Here is an 18,895-nt window from a genome sequence, read left to right as displayed (position 1 = left end):
ATGAGATAAGGAAATTAAACTGAGGCTATTTCCAGCCTTTGTCACAATTCATGCATTTATACTTAATGCCTTTAAAGAGAGTGCAGTTTGAAATTTGTGAGGTATTTGAATTGTATTTGTGTCGAGCATCTGGGACGAATCAAATGCTTCAGCTAAAATCTAGCATGTTGATGATTAAATCAAAAAAGTTGCAAGACACTTACTTAATAAGTGCTGGTATCAGATAAAGTTGACATCAGCTCTTATTTGGTAAGTTTAAGGCTTTTTTGTGAACTGCCAGCACGAGTAAATATTTATATTCAAATTGTGTATAATTTAACAACCTTGTTATTGGAATTTACATATTAAAGGAAAAATCTGCTGTGTATGTGTGTGTCTCTGAAGAATTCACTGTGACTTCTAGGTGTCTGACAGGCATGTATTTTAACTTGTAGATCCACTCGAATTATTTAGACAGGGATAAAATAGTTTGTAGAGCTCTGTTTTAAGTTGCAGAAATCTGTTGCACTGATTTGAAAGAATTATCTGGCTTTGGATATGCATAAAACATTAGTTGAAAGGATCAACTCAAAGTTATGTTGGTATTGTCATTGGATTTGGTGATAAAAATATAGACTATCATCAGGCTTATGCTCTGTCTGCTTTCATAAGAGTTTGTCTCCCATCACTTTGTCCTTGTGTAGCTGCACAAAAAAGCCTATATGCCTCTGTTCTCCACAATCCCTTTCTCTTCACCTCTCTCTTTGTCTAAGCTGACGTCCAGCTGTTTGGTTGTGTCACTGTTGTACAATTGCTACAGAATCCCCCCCCCCCCTAACACACAAACAGCGGTCCTTTTGTTCTTGCTCTGTTTGAAAGGCCTCTCTCTTTCAAAGGCATACGGGTGGTGCAGGGGCAACACACTCAGCAGCCACCACCGAGACCTGGATTCGGTCTCCTGTTGTAACTGTGACTAGTTGTTTGGGGCACCTGCTTGTAGGTGCGTTGGAGCTAAGGTTGCTTGTTATAACCTTCTGAGAAATGTAATTCTTGTGGCACACTGGGGAGTAGGCTATTGCCTTTCTCTGCCTTCCCAGATTAGCAGTAGCACACTAGGTAGTAAGGACTGTCCCACAGGGGAATTGAGCTTTGCAAAATTGAAGAGAAAAAAGAAGAAAAAAAAAAGGTTGTGCTGATAAGAAAGAAGCCAGGTCTGAATTGTTTGAGGAGTTGTTTCTCTGTCCATCAGAACTTAAACAGAGGATTGTGGGAGGAGGAGGAACAGTAAGAGGGAGGCATCCACTGGAGACAGTTAGATTTGCAGCTTGCGTCAAAGCACAAAGTGCCAGAGATTAATTAAACTTCTCCCTGTTTTGGAGGTGTGTGCATGTGTGAATAAGTATGAGTCAGGGTGGTGATGAGTAGGAGAGAAAACATGTTAATTGCCTTCATCATCAGTGCCAAATTGCAGGAACATAGAATTTTACATAACAAACGCCCCACCTTCTGCAGCGCACAAAGAAAGAACAAAGTGCTGAGGCAGAGATGGAAAACCATCTAAAGAGCAGCAAAGTACACACCTCAATGCATGCTTGTGTATACTTGCACACTCATTTTGTGCAGGTGTTTTCTTTTTTATGTTGTTGGTGCATGTGCTGCTGATTCCCCACTGAGTCCCTCCCTACTTACAGGTCCACTGTGTGTGGTTTTTAAGCTTAACCCGTCAGTCGCAACCCCGTTGTGACCTCATGCTGCTTTTTGATTGGCCTGAGATTGTGAACTTGAGGCCAAGAAAGAAGACGAAGGGGGGGGGACAGGCAGCTACCCACCCTAACAGCAAGCTGCTGATTAAACATACTTGAAAAGTGATGCATTTACATAATCATGTATGTACATAAGCTGGGTTAAACGTTGGGGATTTAGGGTCGAGAACACAGGCTGAGTGCAGAGTGTATAATAAAGCTGCTCTTTGTATATGCCCTCAAAATTGATTCCAGCACATTTGACTGAGAGAACCTAATTTCGGCACATAGGCTTGTTTGTTTTCTAAATGAGCTTTTCATTCTCGTTCTCACAACGGTGAATATCCCTGACCCTTTGCGTGCTGTCAGCCCATATTTGTGTAGGGAGATAAATGAACAAAATAATTAATTTCAGCAGCTATTGTACTGTGAGGATAAAGCTTCTTCCCCTATATCTGTCCCTCAAAAGCCCTCTATATGTTTTGACCCCCTGAACGATTGCAACAGTCCGACCCGCAGTAACTCACACAAACGCATGCATATATACTGCCTCATTCCAGCATCTGTAGCTATTCCGGTTTTTTGATTAGGCTGGTTTCCAATTTGGAAAGACAAAGAATGAGGGATATTAATGATTAAATTACAGATAGACAGGCACAGTTGTAGGTCATCACCGAGGTCATCAGTCTGTGACCGGCACTATCTGTGAGATCATCACCATGCTGTAGCAACAGCAGGTGTGACATCATTTGAGGAGATGATAGAATAGAGGATGGCTCCATTGCACAAGTTGAAAGGGCAGCATGTGACTCATAGATAACCTTTTAGTATCTCCTGTGCGTGTGTGTGTGGACTTCAATCCATTACCCAAAATTGCTTTACAAAACCTATGTCATCAGACCCTTTTGTAATGTCTTTTTGGACCTTGTGAACCCACAAGATTGCAGTATTATATCCTCACAGTGAATGAATTTATTTTTCTCGAGCCACTTATCATATTTATAGGGTCATCTCAATATTGCTGCACCTTCAGCTAAAGTCTCCCACACTTGTTCCACACCAGCACAGACTTACCACTATTGTGTAACAGGGACCTTTTGCTAATAAGTGATCATGTGATGTTACAATTAAATAAAGCGTTTCTTTCTGGGGAAGGTAGTAAGAGTCGGTAGGAGTACACACTGAGAAGCAAAAACTGATTAAACAGTTAAAGTAAAGCAGCGGTTCAGAGATTTCAGAGAAGCGGTTGAAAACGTTCCAAAAAGTACCCAAGACACAGAAAGTTTCTTTCAAATTATTTGGTTTTGGTTATTTTCTTGCCTTTTGATTAGTATTTTATTCTCGGCCATCTGCCCTGTTTTTTTTATGTTTTTTTTCTCCTGCACATTTTAATTTCGTGCAGCTGTATAGAGCAGTTACGAGCTAATTAATAGTGTAAGTGTGTGTGATGCTGTTTATGCTGTCATGTCTGTTGAGAGAACTTTAACAGCTGCTTGGTGTACTGTTCCTCTATCAAGCTCAGTCCTGCCACTATGGTTTGAGCAGATGTACATTTGGGCCTTTAAATCAACTGTTAAAAAAAAATAGGCAAAAAGAGATAAAAGAAGCAAGGAGGAGCTTTAATTGAAGGAGCCAGACACATAGTTTGGAGCTCTGAAAGAAAGAGTGAAAGGCAGTTGGTATGGAGACAGGGAGCAGACAGTCATGGAGACAGAGGCAGAGGGAGAAAGAAAGGGAGGTGATCTGAGTAAAAGAAAGAGTGAAACCTTAGTACCTGAGTCGTGGGTTGAGGCCTTTAGCTGCTGGTGCCAGAATGTGTTTTTACGAGCCTGCGGTCAGACAGACATAAAAGGCAGCCGAGCGGCTGAATGGCATCACACACACGCACGTGCATGCACACACATGATTCAATGGCCTCTCAGAAATCACAGTTTGGTTTTATAATGTCACAGTTAGTCAATGTCTCCAACCCCCATAATGCAATGTGACTGAACAAGCAGCACATTCTCCCCTGTGGTACTGAGGTAGGTAGGGACGGAACTGAGGGGAAGTAATGGAGGAAAAGAAAGCATTTGTGTTAGTTCAGATCAAACTTTATTTAATATGGGACAAAATCACAAGTCAGAAATTTGATTTAAGAGACTTTATGATCTTCACATCACACAACTTTCTTTATGTTGAGGATATGGAACACCCCCCAGAGCGGGGAGCAAGTCTGCAAGAATTTGTGGTCAACGGCAATGAGACAGAATCAGTCTGCTATAAATTTCTGCTTAATGGGTTGGCAATTACACGCAGTTTGTGATAATGTTGCTATTAACTGAGAAACATTAGTGAAAATCAGAAGTATCTTGCAGTCTGCTGGAAATCCATTGCTGTCCTTCTTTAACTTAAGAATGGGGAAAATTCCCTCCATAATCCCTTATTTCTACAGTCTTGCTAGGAAAAACATTGGTTGCAACCGTGTGCAGTAAACTTGCAAATGGTTGCTTCGAAGACAGTGATCGGGTCTGCAATTACTCGCAGTCAGTTGCCAGTTTCAAAGCAACTTGGGTACATCAAGATGGTGATAAAATGTTAATGACATATATTAATTCTAATGAACGTACATGTGTCTAACGTGCAGTTTATTTTAATATTGTAATTAACTTTGATAAATTGAAGGCAATAGATGGAAAAATTCTATCTTTTGCCAACTATTGTAAATTCCTTGCTGTTTACATACACAGAAATTCAAAGGAGCAGCTTAAATTCCGCCCAAACTTCATAAATTTGAAACAGAAATAATCAGAACGCAACCAACTGGCAACCATTTGAGTCCCTTATTACAAAGAGTCTCTGCAGCACAAACAGACTCAGATTTATTGCGACGTGCTGGCAATCTGTTTTAGACGGCAGTTATTTGAAAACCTTCGCCAATCTGTCTGAAAGTAATTACAGTCAGTCAAACCACAATCGTTTGGAGATTGGTTGCCTCCTACCAGGCAACCTGTGCAATTTCCTTGCAATTAAAAGCGGTTCCAAATGCGAAAAAAATTCAATGCAATCACCATTTTTTTTCCCCTAGATGTGAGGAGGTTTCCACTGTAGTGGGAGTGAGCCATATAGGGACAAAAGAAACAGAAGGGCATCAGAGGAGGTCGGATACCTGGTTGGACAGGTTTATTGTGCAATATGTGTTATGAACAACATATCTGTCCAACCAGGAAGAGTTAGAAGATATGCTGAGCATTATAGTAAAGTTGCAGTTAGAAAAAGAATATCAGTACTCCTAAACTGATACTCTTACTACACAAGATTTGACAAGAAACAACACAATCTGTAAAAAGTGTTAGTTATAATCCGTACCCTATCAACAATAGTTAGTTTAGCCTTGAAAGATAACTTCATAGAGGAATTACAACAAAACGGAAACAAAAAAGGAACAACTTTTCAGTAGTGCCTGGCTATAACTGATTTTTTATTTGTTTACATAGCTTGAGATGATTTGATCTACCACATTTTTTCCGTTTTGCAGGCTTTAATTTTAGTATAAAGTAATTCAGGATGTAGGACGTCTGTTTTGTCTGTCGTCTCCTTTCTGTTGTTTGCCTTTGTTTCCTGTAACCGTTGCTGTCGTCATTCCCCTTTTTATTTTTATTTACAGTTGTAATTGGTTGCACGCGTCTTATAATGGAGTGGAAGCAAAAAACACACCAAATAATAAAGTGCTAAAAAAAAAAAAAGGATATAGAAATAGAAGCATTTTTAAAAATTCAAATCAGAAAGCAGAAACGTGGGCGAAAGCAGGGATGATTCACCCACCAGGGGTTACTTGAGGTTATTGCAGTAATGTGATTGTAAATGGTGATTGGCTGCTTGAGCTAAGGAGAATAAAAGAGGTAGAGATCCTGACCTGATTTAACACAGAAGATGTAAAGGTTATATTAATGTTTTGAATCTATTTGTGCATGCATAAAGGCTGCAGAAAATTGACATGGGCTCGCTGTCCTATGTACTGTACAGAACAAGAGTCCTGTTGCCATGGAAATGCTGAACAAGTGATGGATTGTTAGATAGGCACAGAAAGGATTTAAGATTTACCTTTTCTTAAAAGAAAAAAAAATCATTATTTTTGTTTAGTTTTTCACAATTTTAAAGAAGGAGATGCAGTGGAGTCAGCTGCCCCTCGTTATCGCTCCTTATGGTGATCAGTATTAAGGATAGAAATCCCACAATAAAGCTTCTGTTGAGCTTCACGTGATTTTGTGCTGTGCAAATGTGTTACACCGCAGCAGTAGTATGACTAATACAAGTCCCATAGTCCTATACACCCACACGTATGTACTGACACACACGCACACAAAATGTAGCTGCTTCTTTCTTTTGACTCTCAATTACTCTCAAACTCTAATTTTCTCCAACTCTTCCCGCTCTTATAGGAATACATGCACACAACTGTATATATACACACACACTCGCACCTACACACAAGGCAATATATACCTTATTTCATTTATAGTTTGGGGTGGATATCATATCCTGTGTCTCATTGAGCTGTCAGTCACTGAGGCAAACAGTGTATATTTGCGCATACATGCGCTCACCTGGGTGCGTGTGTCATTGTTCTGTGGAGGTTTGGAGGTCAGTATGAGAGGAGACATTTCAGCAGCATATTTCCCAGAGGTTCTTGAAAGGTGTAATTCAGCATACAGCTGGTTTCAGATGACCCCTGTTAGTGGTTTGTAACAATGCGGAGTTTGTACGTTGGTGCGTAGGTTCATTTATGTGTAGTCTTTAGCGTGTATGTGGATGAATGTGTGCGTTTGTGCATCTGAGAGGGAGCGACTGTGAACTGTCTCCCTCCTGACATTCCTTAATTTTAACAGACAGCATGGGAATGTAATGCTTCTTTAATTTGGTCAAATTCTTCTGTGTGTGTGTGTGTGTGTGTGTGTGTGTGTGTGTGTGTGTGTGTGTGTGTGTGTGTGTGTGTGTGTGTGTGTGTGTGTGTGTGTGTGTGTGGTGAACTTTTCACACAAATCATTGCGCTAGAGAGGGATATGTTTCCCCCGTCAGTGGGGTTTTCAGCACTGTACTATTAAGTGCTATTGTTAGGTACCAATGACCTAGCGAGAGTGTGTGTGTGTGTGTGTTTGCTTTCTTCTATTAGCTGTTTGTGTTGGTGTGCCATTCTCTACCCATTAATAAGGGAGTACTCATCCGTAGAGTTCACCTTTTACCCACAACCGGTCTTTCTCTTCCTCTCTTTCATCCACTAACACACATGTCCACGCTCAGGCTGCCCTGAAGTCAGAATTTCGTAAAAGCCCAGCAGTACAGCAGTTCTCAATCCATAATCCATATTTTAACATGAAACATAAAAGCGGATTAAACGCTTACCAAATTCTTATTATTTATCACATCATTGTGATAACATTAATGAGACCTTTTATATACATTTACATAATGTTATGTAAGTTGTACAGTCAGTCCTACAGGCGTAGGAGGAGACAGCATTGTGAATAAGTGCTATATCACTCACTTCAGATTTCCACCTGATACAGGCTTCTCAGGTTTGCTGATGGATGCTGCAAGGCTTAAAAGAAAATGAGTTAAAGCAAGTTGAGCAAGTAGCTACTCTTAACCAGGGGTTCCCATATCTCATATTTAAAAAGTCAGCATTTATTAAAGTATCAACACTTTAACATCACAGAAAGTTTTGGGTTTTTATTAAGCTACTTAGAAATGCTGTATATTCATGTTTCTTCCACTGCTCAACCAGTGCAATATGTAAAATATCCACCGACAATTTGTTGTCTTACTTTTGCATAATTGTTGGTTATCGCAAACCCCAGAATGAAATTGACAGGTTTTACAAATCTTTAAAATTTATACATTTTCACAAAGACCACAGTCATGTGGACAAACGATGCAAATCTGGTTTCCCTGTTTTAAAATAACTCGGTACACAACCACATACCTCAAATACAAGCAAAATATACACTTCAGGATAAATTGTATAAGCCACAAACAACCCACTTTTTTCTTATGTTGCACCAACGTGAATGCAGCGTAGGTGTGTGGGAATTTTTTTGGTTTAAATTACACAAACCAATATGAAATGTTCCCTACTAACCAGAACCTTTTAGACCAAATAAATACCTGCCCACAGAAGAAAAATAAATAGCCTTTTTTTAACCAGTGAACGTTCCCTGTCATTTTTTTCTGGCTTTAATTCAAGTCATTCAGTTAATTTTTTTTTCTTTACAGACGGATCAGTGGGGGAAAAAAATGGTCATGACTTTTTTTCCCCCATAAGTCCCCCCCAAAAAATAATGACCAAAAAACAGTGGACCTAATCCTCTTCTGTAACTACCCCATCTAAAAGAGTCCTTGTAATTTAAAAAGTTTCCTTTTGTTTCTAACTTTAAAAATTTTCCACCCAATTAAGTATCCACCGTTTTAAAAAAAGGATTTGAATAAATAAATAAAATGCTTGAGGTAGGGAACTTGGCAAAAATGTGGATTTAGTATGGAATTGATTAGGAATTTAGGAGTTTTAAAGTTTTTAGTTGTAGAAGTAAGGATCCCTACCCAAGTAATCATGGGCTAACTAATTATGCACATAATAAGGTTTTTAAAAAAGTGCAGTATTCTCCTCTGAAGAACAGACAGAAGGAGTATAAAGTAGCTTAAGTACTTTAGTTTGTTTGTGTTTTTGTTGATGTATGCTCGATAGTGTTGGTGTGGTGTGATGGTAACTTCACCATGGAGATGACAACTGATGAGGGAGACGATCGTGTTTCAATGTGTACAGTGTCTGTGTGCGCGCGTGCGTGTGTGAGGGTAATAATAACAATGTAAGTTGGTTTGTAATGTACCATCACTGACCAGGAATTTGCTTTTGGAGACACTGTTGCAGACATATTGATTACCACCATGGCAACACAAATATATACAACACACAACAGGCTTTCACAGTCACCGCAGAGGGATGTGAGGAGAGAAAGAATTAGAGAGAGAAAGACAAAGAAAGAGCTTGCTCCTCACTTTTTAAAGGGAAGGGTAGGAGAGTGAGAAGGATCATGGGTGGGCCCCAAAGAGACTCTTTAGAGATGGAGACGGCACTTTAGAAAACACTCAGCCTTCACAAATTGGAGGGAGGAGGGATGAGGAGCGAGGAGAGTCAATAGAGGGTGAAGAGAAAGACTGGATATCAGATTTTCCACAGAGCTGGATGATCGTCAGTATTTGTGTGTGTGTAGCAGCGATAGTAATGTTTGATTTGAATGTTTTCCAGCTTGAGTCTGAGTGTTATTCCCTCAGCTTCAACAGGTACATGCTAAAGTACTTCCTGGTTTTAGATCAGGTATTTCCCAGCAGCACTAAGGAGGTTGTTTACCATAAATAGCTTTCAACAGACTGCACAAATGTAGCTATTCATCATGCATTTGCTGGCTGCGTTCACCTCAATAGAAAGAGGTAATCGTATCCAGAAAGAGCAGAATGTGGCTTTCTCCTCTGTGTCACTTTCTCTTCACTTCCACGCACCCTGCCTCTCTCAGTTGCGCACGCACGCACGCACGCACACACACACACACACACACACACACACACACTCACAGCCACTTCATACTTATTTTCACATTAGTCTCTGCGGGGCCTTCAGCCATTAATTGTGTCCCAGACTGGGACCACAGAAGAAGTGTGGCCGGTAGTGCTGGGTGTATCCAAGAGAGAGGCAAGCAAGGCTGGGCACAGCTGTCTCCGGAGGAGGAAGCCACTCTCTCATATCGTTGCCCACATCCATCCTCAGAATACTCATCTAAACTCACTGTCCCTGAAGATGGCAATCACAAGAAGAAAATAGATTGTTTCCTTCAGGTCTACCTCAGGATAACACAAGCAATATATGCACGATTAGGAAGCAGCAGTCAGGCATTTAGTTTTTCCTGAAAACCTTTTAGTCTGTGACATTGATACAGTGGGGGATTTCACTGCAGTCTCGCAGCCTACGAGCAGAAACGTTGTCAAAGATGCCCCCCCCCCCCTCCGCCCAAAAGTGTGTTCCTGAACAGTGCTCCTCTGAGTTTCTCTCCAATAGAACAAAATCAAAAAAGACAACTTAATTTCTTTGCCCTAATATTTTCCGTTCATCTGTCTTTTGCCTATTCTGTAATATTTCCCAGCTGTACAAGATTCACTTGATTTACCATATTTATTTAATTACCACTTCAGCTGTTTTATTATTCCACCATTTCCTCTGTTTGAAAGGCGGCATTAATTGCCTGACTTTTATTGATGTATTTTTTTTTTTTTCATCAAAGCTTTCATTTCACGGAGGAGAAAATCTAACTCGCGGAAAATAATGCAAATGTGCTTATGTGTGGGTGCACAGGATCCAACATGTAAATGATTCAGCTAGTCTTGATAATTTTTGCAAGTTTGGTAATTTGAAGCTGCTGGTGTAAGGAAAATGTGAGTTTTCCCACCCCTTGTATTATTTAATAATGCCTCAATATGTTTTATGAGGCTGGCTAGATTAGTCAGAGCTATTAATATCATAAACCGTTGTCTCCTCAGCTGACGTCGGACCAGCTAGTGATGCTTCTGGAGCTTCTGTTGGAGGAATCGGAGTTAAGCGTGGCATCACTTCGTGCTCTGCAGAGAACCTACAGTCTGCAGAATCAGGACGCTGAGGTAAGACCACACACTCGCTTATTCACTCATACAAACGCAGACACATGCTCAGACAAGTGAGCATATTCACCCAACATTTACAATCCCCTCCGATAATAAAAGTAGCTTTCCTCTCCGTGCACATCTTAAAGCATGGCACTTAGTAATGTGTTGTAAATTCTGTTGTAAGAGCTCTCTTCTTTACAGCAGCCATTACTGACTAAATCCCACAAGTATTTGCTTCATTTTTTAATGTTGAACAAAGTTCCTTAATGGTACTGTTAACAGTGTTTGCCTGTGTGTGTGTGTGTATGTGTGCATACTTTTCACTGTTTGTACTCTCTGGCTATGTGTGTATGTATGTGTGTGCGGATGATCAAGTGCTTCCTCTCAGTACAGGAGCGCTGTGAAAACACAGCTGTGCCCGAGCCTGTAAACTGTCCACGCTGACTTCCATCATTAACACATGGCCTCTCTTGAAAAGAAAAATTTGATACATATTTAGGTTTTTTTACGAGTTATTATTAGTTATATGAGCTGTTTTGTTGGGGCGGTAATGTATATAATGGAGCTCAGATGTTCTGTTATATAGAGGCTGCTCAATTGTGGTGCGTTTCCACTCATTTACTTGCTGGAATCTGAAATCATAAAGGCATGATTTTCCCTAGCAGGTCCACGTAGCAAGCAGTGTGTTGGAAGCTGGAAACATTCCTTAGGGATTTTGGTCCATATTGACATGATAGCATCACACAGTTGCTGCAGATTTGTTGGCTGCAAATCCATGATGTGAAACCACATCCCAAAGGTGCTCTATAGGATTGAGATCTGGTGACTGTGTTGGTCATTTGAGTGCAGTGAACTGATTATCTTGTTCAAGAAACCAGTTTGAGATGAGCTGAAGTTTGTGAAATGGTGCATTATCCTGCTGGATACACTGTCTTCACGAAAGAATGGACATGATCAGCAACAGTACTCAGGTAGAATGAGGAATTTAAGCAATGCTGAGCTGGTACTAAGGGGACTGAAGGGTGCCAAGAAAATCACCCACAACATTACACCACCAGCATCAGCCTGAATTATTGATACAAGGCAGGATGGAATCATACTTTCATGTTGTTTATACCAAATTCTGGCCTTACTTTCCAAATGTTGCAGAAGAATTTGAGTGTTTTATTTTTTAAGCTTCTGTTGTCCAGACATGAGTGGCACCAGTTGTAGTCTTCTGCTGCTGTAGCACATCTGCTTCAAGGTTTGATGTGTTGTGACATGCTCTTTTGCATACCTTGATTGTAACGAGTGTTTATTTGAGTTACTGTTGTCTTCCTGGGCATTCTCCTCTGACCTTTGGCATCAACAAGGCATTATTGTCCATATTTTCAGTTTTTCAACCCTGGAGATGGTTATGTGGGAAAATCCCAGTAGAATATATTTCACTCACTAATCTAGCCAGCCTCAAACATTTCTGAAATATACCGTGTTCAAAGTCCCTTAAATCACTTTTCTTCCCCATTCTAATGCTTGGTTTGATTTTCAGCAGCTTATGTTGACCATGTCTACTCAGTCAATATGACCTACACCCCAATATTTCCAAGATAAAGCTGGAAATAAATGGAAAAGGATTTGTGAAATTTGGATGAAAACTTAAAAGCTCCATCTGAGACCCATTAAACTCATCTTTATTTAGTAGGTTGCAGAGGTAATGTGAGGATTTGAATGTGGTTGTAAATGGAGCATTGCTCAGTCTACATTCTTCAGCTGCAAGTAGGTGGAGGGCGCGGCAACATCTGCTGCACAAATAAAAAAAAGTCAAAAACTTCTGTTAAGCTTAAAAGAAAGGTAGTCTTTGGTTCCTTTCTTGACCTTTCTGATTTTCAATTTAAACTTTAGCAGGTGATCTTAACCTACATGCCTAAATACATTGTAGTTGCTGCCATGTGATTAGGCAGTTAGATATTTGTATTGATGAACATGTGAATAGGTGTACCTAGATGCATTCAATCAGAATTCTCAACTGGCACTACCCCCCAAGTCAGGCTTCCAACTCGGAAAGTCGGAGCAGCCCCGCCACCCTCACTTATTCATCCAAGATGATGGCAGTACATGTAAACATTAGTAAAACTGTAAAAACTCTAGACTTCTACTGATATATATTTGTGACTGGCAAAGCTGACTAAGCCATATGCAGGGCTAGGCTCGATTGTGCTGTGTTGCTAGTGATAAGTAGCTGTATCTTGCTACCAAACAAATCCTGTTTTTCATTAGTTTTCTGATGTTCCTTTGGAACACATTCAAATCGGGAGTGATGTCACTTCCAGCTCCGACATCCGACTTCCGAGGCAAATGGAACGCAGTAAAAGTGGGTGTATTTCAGTAACTCGTCTGTAGTTCATTGTCTTATTTTCACTTCTAGTAATCCACCTCGTGGTCTCAGTCTGAGGTCACTGTGTGTTTGGCCTTGAGTCCAGCTTTTTACACGTACACCTCTTTAGTCAGACTTCCTGGCAGATGAAAGTAGATTCCCATCTGCAATTTCCAGGAAAAAAAAACTTTAAGTGTTTGCTAAAAATACGCAGGGCCATTACGCACATAGTCATGCATGGAAAAACACTCACCTACATACACACACACACACACACACACACACACACACACACACACACACACACACACACACACACACTCACTCACACAAGCATACCTGCACACACCTGTCTGAAGGCAATGGGCCAGTCCTAATGTCAGTAATCTCATTCAGAAGAGGTTAATCACCTACGTCTCTCCATATAAACGTGCCCATTTATTCTCTCTGTCCAGAGGTCTTTTTTCCCCCCCTTACTTTTTCTGTCCTCTTCTCACGCAGCTTTGCATTGTCTGCTGCCACTTTCATCGCAGAGGATTGATGATTGATCTGTTTAAAATAAATACAGGACTGAGTGCAGTCGAGCCCTCTGCAGCTCTTCAGTGTTTACCTGATGTAGAAAGAGCTTTTCAGAGTGAATGAATATTGGGTGATATGAATAGCTGTTATGACTTCTAAAAAGGCCGTTAGTAATGCCGTGGCTCTGAATGCATTGTGAAACAACTGATTGATCACTTGAAGATAGACGTGTATTATCAGCCCTTAGCAGCCTATAGTAAACCCCCAGCTGTTCCTCTTATATAGCAGCATGACACTACATGTTATATATGTAACACAGAGGGCGGTCGAACAAAGTTTCACACAGTTAAAGTGGAGTGAAGTTCACATGAGATGCTGCACAAAGCAACAGAAGACTAAAAGGTCTGGACTAAAGGTGCTTTCAAGACTGGCATGCAAACTTGAGTTTCCGTGTGTGTGTGATTTGCGTAAGCATGTACACAATAGTGAAAGGAAATACGTGGCTGACCACTGGTGTGCGTGCTGTCGGAATGCTTTGTCTATGGCGTCAGTGACCATGAATATGTGTGCGAGTGTGTCTGTGAGCTGGGGCATGTGTTTGCATGTATGAGACCAAGTGCGTGGCCCTCTTCCTTTCATATGAGCCTCATGTGACGTGAGATGCTGTGTGCAGTGATGGGAATTGAGAACCGGTCTCAGATTGTCCAAACCATTTGACAGTTGCCGCAAAGCTTATAAATTCCCTTGTTTTGTATTGTTAGACTTATTGGTGCAGAGCTTTTGCACACCTGAGTCACATGCAAACCTTAAAAAACACAGTTTCTACACTCCGTACAGACAGGAGATAATACAACAGTGAGGCTGAAAATCTGCACAAGCTTACTGTGTTCCCACACAGGAAATTGATAAGGAATTGTTCAAGTGCTCTTATGAAGAATGGTATCAGTCTTAATGAGATCGATCCTTACCTGTGTGATGCTACATGAGCGCATGAACATGCAATTCAATTGCGCCACAGTGCACATGCACATATGGAGCATTATCTGAGACTATAACTGGCCTTATTGTGCAAGCGTGATGCTAGGATTAGGTTTACTGCAGTCACTGGAGACTTCACCGAACCACATCAAGAACTGGGAACATGCAGAGCCGAGTAGAGGAGACAACAGAACAAGGCAAAAGAGTTATTACCAAGGGTCATCTAAAAAGAAGTAAATCTCAAGTTTATTTGTGCGCTTTAATCCAAAGGACTTCAAAGGACTTCACTGGCTCATATTAGACTGGAAACAAAAAACAGCTCCTCAAATGGGCAAAAAAAACCCCACCCCAGTTTCAAAAATAAAAACCTAGGGGAGGGAAATTCCTTGTAGACTTAATAGATGCCACTGGGCAAACAACATAAATAAAGCGTAATGGTTAAAGTAGTATAAAAAAAATGATAAAAAGGCAAAGATTTACAAAGAAAAGAGATAAATGGATAGTTCATTAAGTTTTTATTTTGTCGTTAGAAAACCAGATCCCACTCACATACACAGTTACACTAGCTTTACCAAAAGGTCTCCTAATAGCAGCTCTAAGGTTCTCTTGTATACATTTGTCTCATCCCCTTGCTTCATTTTTATGGAACTGGTATAAAATTTGGGAAAATCCTTCGTGAAGAAAGAGAATATTTCCCAAAATGCTGGTATGCAGTATGAGCATTCGCATCTTTGCTCCATGCGTGTTTTTGTGTGAGACGTGAAAGTTTGTTCATTGTGATAAGAGCGCACACACAGACGCTGTTCCTCGGTTGTGAGGAGGATTTGGGGGGGAGAGGGGAGGTTTGCAGTAATAAATGAAGGAATGTCACTGTGTAATTGCATGTGCTGTCAGAGAGAGGGGCCCAGCGAGAGGAAACGGGAGGGGAAGAAAAAAAAAGGAGGGTAAGGAGAGGTGCACCAGGCAGCTGCTCTGCCCCCGGGCTCTCCCCAGGAATGTAACCCAGCACGGGGAACAGCTGCCGGGGCTACGCAGGCCAGAAGGGCAGGGCTGGCACCAGAGGCTACACATGCTGTACACGCTCATGCACGCACACCCACCAATGCAGACGCACGCAGACGTTCCAGTGCGGGGTAGAAGAGCATTACTCTTAATTTGCTTTCTGCTCTGGGATTCTCACTGTCTTCCAGAATAAAGCTGAAAATAAATGGAAAAGGATTTTAAAAATCTGGATGAAAGAGCAACTTCAAAGCCCCATCTGAGACCTGTTTAACTCATCTTTATTTAGTCTGTTGCAGAGGTAATGTGAGGATTTGAATGTGGTTGTAAATAGAGCATTGCTCCGACTCCATTCTTAAGCTGCACAAGTAGGTGGAGGCCAGGGCCACATTTGCACAAGCAAACCAAAAACTCCTATTAAGAGTGTGACTGCTTAAAAAAAAGGTAGAGTCTATTGGTTCTTTTCTAGAATACACTATCTCAAAATGAATATCTGTACTGCTCCTTTAGAAATGCCCAAAGCCTGAGGTGTTGAAATAGAATCAATCTCCAGAAATCCCACGCTTGGTCACTGTACTGCCCAAAGGACCAGTTTATCATCCTGAGTGTGCTGAGATAGTTATGGAGAAGACTGAAACACCCACAAAAAAATCAGCCAGGGGAAACTGTCAGGCTTTAAAGTAGCGACAGTTCTTTAAAACATTTTTCATCCACATTTCCTTTTTCAAATCGCTCTTCTGTCTCTTTTATCATCTGTGTCTGCCTGTATATCCATACACGCACTTGCTGCAGATCCATGCACGGTCGCACATGTTCACGTGCACGCTCGGAGCAGATGATGAAGGATGATGGCTGAGGCAGGGACAGAGCCAGTCTCTGATCTCTCCTGTAACCGCGGCAACAGAGCTCCTATTGATCCTCTGGAAGAAAGGCCAAGCGTTAGCTTCCATGCGCACACAAGTGCACACATGCACGCGTTCAGTAGAAATAGACCTCGACACACACGCACATGTGGAATTAAATCAAACTTTTTAATTTTTACTTGAACTTTAGACTGTTTCGGAAAGAAAATCATCTCAGTCTTCTTAAATATTAAATATATTAAACGTCCGATTGTGGATGACTCAGTCCACAGGCTCCCAGCTTGAGCTGTTTTGGTTAATCGCATGTTTGAATTCACTGGCTACAAGCAGGAAAATATATCTGTCAAAGTGGTGAATGCAAAAAAAAACAAACTACAATAAGATGTGTTTAGGAGTCAGTTGTTCCTCAAAATCATTACTGTGTACAATCTTCTGTCTTGGTTTGCAGGTCCGACATCGCTGGTGTGAACTTGTGGTCAAACACGCGTACGCTCAGGCTTACGGAGATGTGGAGCACTTTCTGATTCATGACCAAGTAAATACGCACAGCTGTGAAGCCTTTATCTGATTCAACCTGAGAAAAATTAAACTAAATAAACAGTTTTTTGTGTATGTGTGCTCCAGGCCATGGGTGTGTATCTGTACGGGGAGCTGATGGTTCAGGAGGACCCTGAGCAGCAGGCTCTGGCGCGTCACTGCCTCTCACTAGTCCAGGGAGAGATGGACCAATCGGCACGCAGAGTGGTGGAGGAGATGGTCCTATAACAGCAGAGGTGATGTCTTATTTTCAGTTCTTCATTCCAAATGCTGTCAAACATATTGGCTTTTATTTTTATGAATGCTGTTGTTCTGAGATAAAGTATGTAATAAATTTAACCTGACTGAAAACTTTCCGACAGCATAATTAGTTTTCCTTTTTCATCTTCTTTTTTTGCTCTCATTATTGCATAATTGGTTTCTCCTCAACTCAGAGGAATTCTGGTTTAATCGTAATTTTAGTGGCTTTCACTGGCACAGAATGGTGGGAATTCTCCAAACAAGCCAAATAAGAAATATAAACTATATTTGCTTAGGTTTATAAAATAAGATTACAAGTTACCCGCTCAGGGATTTGGTGGCTTTTTATTTGGAGCTCAGACTGCAACAGGATGCTTTAATAGCTTGGTGAGTTGCTTGAACCATACACGGGAAAAAGAACCAGTAATCAATACTTTGTTATCTTTTGAAGTTTTAAAATATTTCTCGGCTACAAAGCCACTATCTTTATCTCATAGTTGACCTTCTAGCCTGAAATGGAGTCTGTAAAAGAAAGCTTTGTATTGAATTGATCCTGATTCCATCTACCCCAGCGGACAGTCCGCACTTGAGTCACTTGGCTACTTTTACTGCACATTCCTTCCTGAGCTTATTGAGTGTGTATGCACATGTGTGTTTGTACACTTAGAATGGGGCCTTTTCCGTGGTTTCACAGCAGCGCCGTCAGGATGTGTTTGTCAGAGAAGGAATTTGGGAATGTGTTCCTCAAACAAATGAGAGGGAAGACAGAAAAAAAGAGAGAGAGGGGGAACGGGTCAGTGAGCATTTTCTGATGGGCTCAGGATGGTCTCTACTCGATGTGGAGGCATTTTCATACTGTTGACCCTGAAATTCCTCCTGCGTGTACGTGTGTGTGTGTATGCAGAACCACAACTGTCAACCACTGGGCTTTTGGATGACTCCGTACAGTGAGGGGTGCATTGGTCTGACTCTAAATGAAGGAGAGAGGAAAAAATGGTTTAGTGAGAGAAAGAAGGAAGAGAAGGAGCAGAAGAGAGGACAGGGCTCTTTGAAGCTGCTGATCTTTTCATAACAGTCCTGTTATTACTGACATTAATAATGAATAATGAGACGAGGCAATTAAGTGGATCTAGGGTTGACAGTTGAAGTAAAGCAACCCAACTATTCTTCAAAATATTATTAGAGTGCTGTAGTATGTTATGAATAGTGTTATAAAATCTTATTAACTTTCAAGCGAAATACCCTGAGATTATAGCTTTACTTTTAAAAGTGCAAATAACTGAACTGAATTGAAGTTATGGCCACAAGGACACAAGATATTATTCTGCTACTGTTTTTAAAAGGCATGAAAAGCTGGATCGTGAAAAAGTAATTCTTTGTGAAAATTTGTTCAATTTTTACTCAAAATAGCAGCTTATCTGTTTTAGCGAACTTGTCAGTGTTGTCAGGCTACAACTAATACTAGATGTTTTATTAAAAACCGTATGGTCTGTGGTTGCTCCCATAGCTCGGTTGGCAAAGAACGAGACCCGTGTGTTGAAGCCAAGTCTTTACTCCTTGAGTCTAGACTAGCGATCCTTTTTCTCCATGGCATTTCCTCTCCAGCAAAGACATCAGAAGCCAGTCAGAAAACAGTCGATTTACTGGTCGATCTACGCCCTTAGCTTCACCTGGTCACGAACTGTGTGGGTAGTGACTGCAAGAATGAGATTGTGGATACAAGCGGTGGAAGTAAGCTTTCTCAGAAGGGTGCCTGCGTCCTCCCTAGGAAATAAGGTGAGGAGCTCAGTCCTTGGGGAGGGACTCCAAATTGAAGGAGCATCTAATTAGGTTGCATCTTGGGTGAGGTGCTCTGTCCTACCTGGAAAGAACCCCAGGGTAGACCCAGGACATGCTGAAGAGAGTATATCTCCTGCCTAGCTTGGGAATGCCTCGGTGTTCCCCTAGGACCGACCCCAGATGAGCAGCAGAAAGTGGAGGGAAGCAATAAGCAAATTAAAGCAAAAAATATTAAATAT

General features: G+C 41.0%; 1 protein-coding gene across 2 annotated transcripts in view; it reads left to right on the top strand.

Annotated features, from left to right (window-relative positions):
* aopep (aminopeptidase O (putative)) overlaps nt 1–18,895 on the top strand; it is a 93,499-nt gene that overhangs the window by 66,481 nt on the left and 8,123 nt on the right. For both annotated transcript variants that reach the window (XM_026188823.1, XM_026188822.1), the window contains exons 15-17: nt 10,287–10,403; nt 16,549–16,635; nt 16,725–16,873. In XM_026188823.1, coding sequence (XP_026044608.1) covers nt 10,287–10,403; nt 16,549–16,635; nt 16,725–16,865 — 345 coding nt within the window. In that variant the 3' untranslated portion in view covers nt 16,866–16,873. The remainder of the gene's footprint in view (nt 1–10,286; nt 10,404–16,548; nt 16,636–16,724; nt 16,874–18,895) is intronic.

This window comes from Astatotilapia calliptera, chromosome 12 (genome assembly GCF_900246225.1).
Source record: "Astatotilapia calliptera chromosome 12, fAstCal1.2, whole genome shotgun sequence".
Lineage (NCBI taxonomy): Eukaryota > Metazoa > Chordata > Actinopteri > Cichliformes > Cichlidae > Astatotilapia > Astatotilapia calliptera.
Note: the sequence above shows the minus strand (reverse complement) of the source record. Positions and strands in the feature narration are given on the sequence as shown.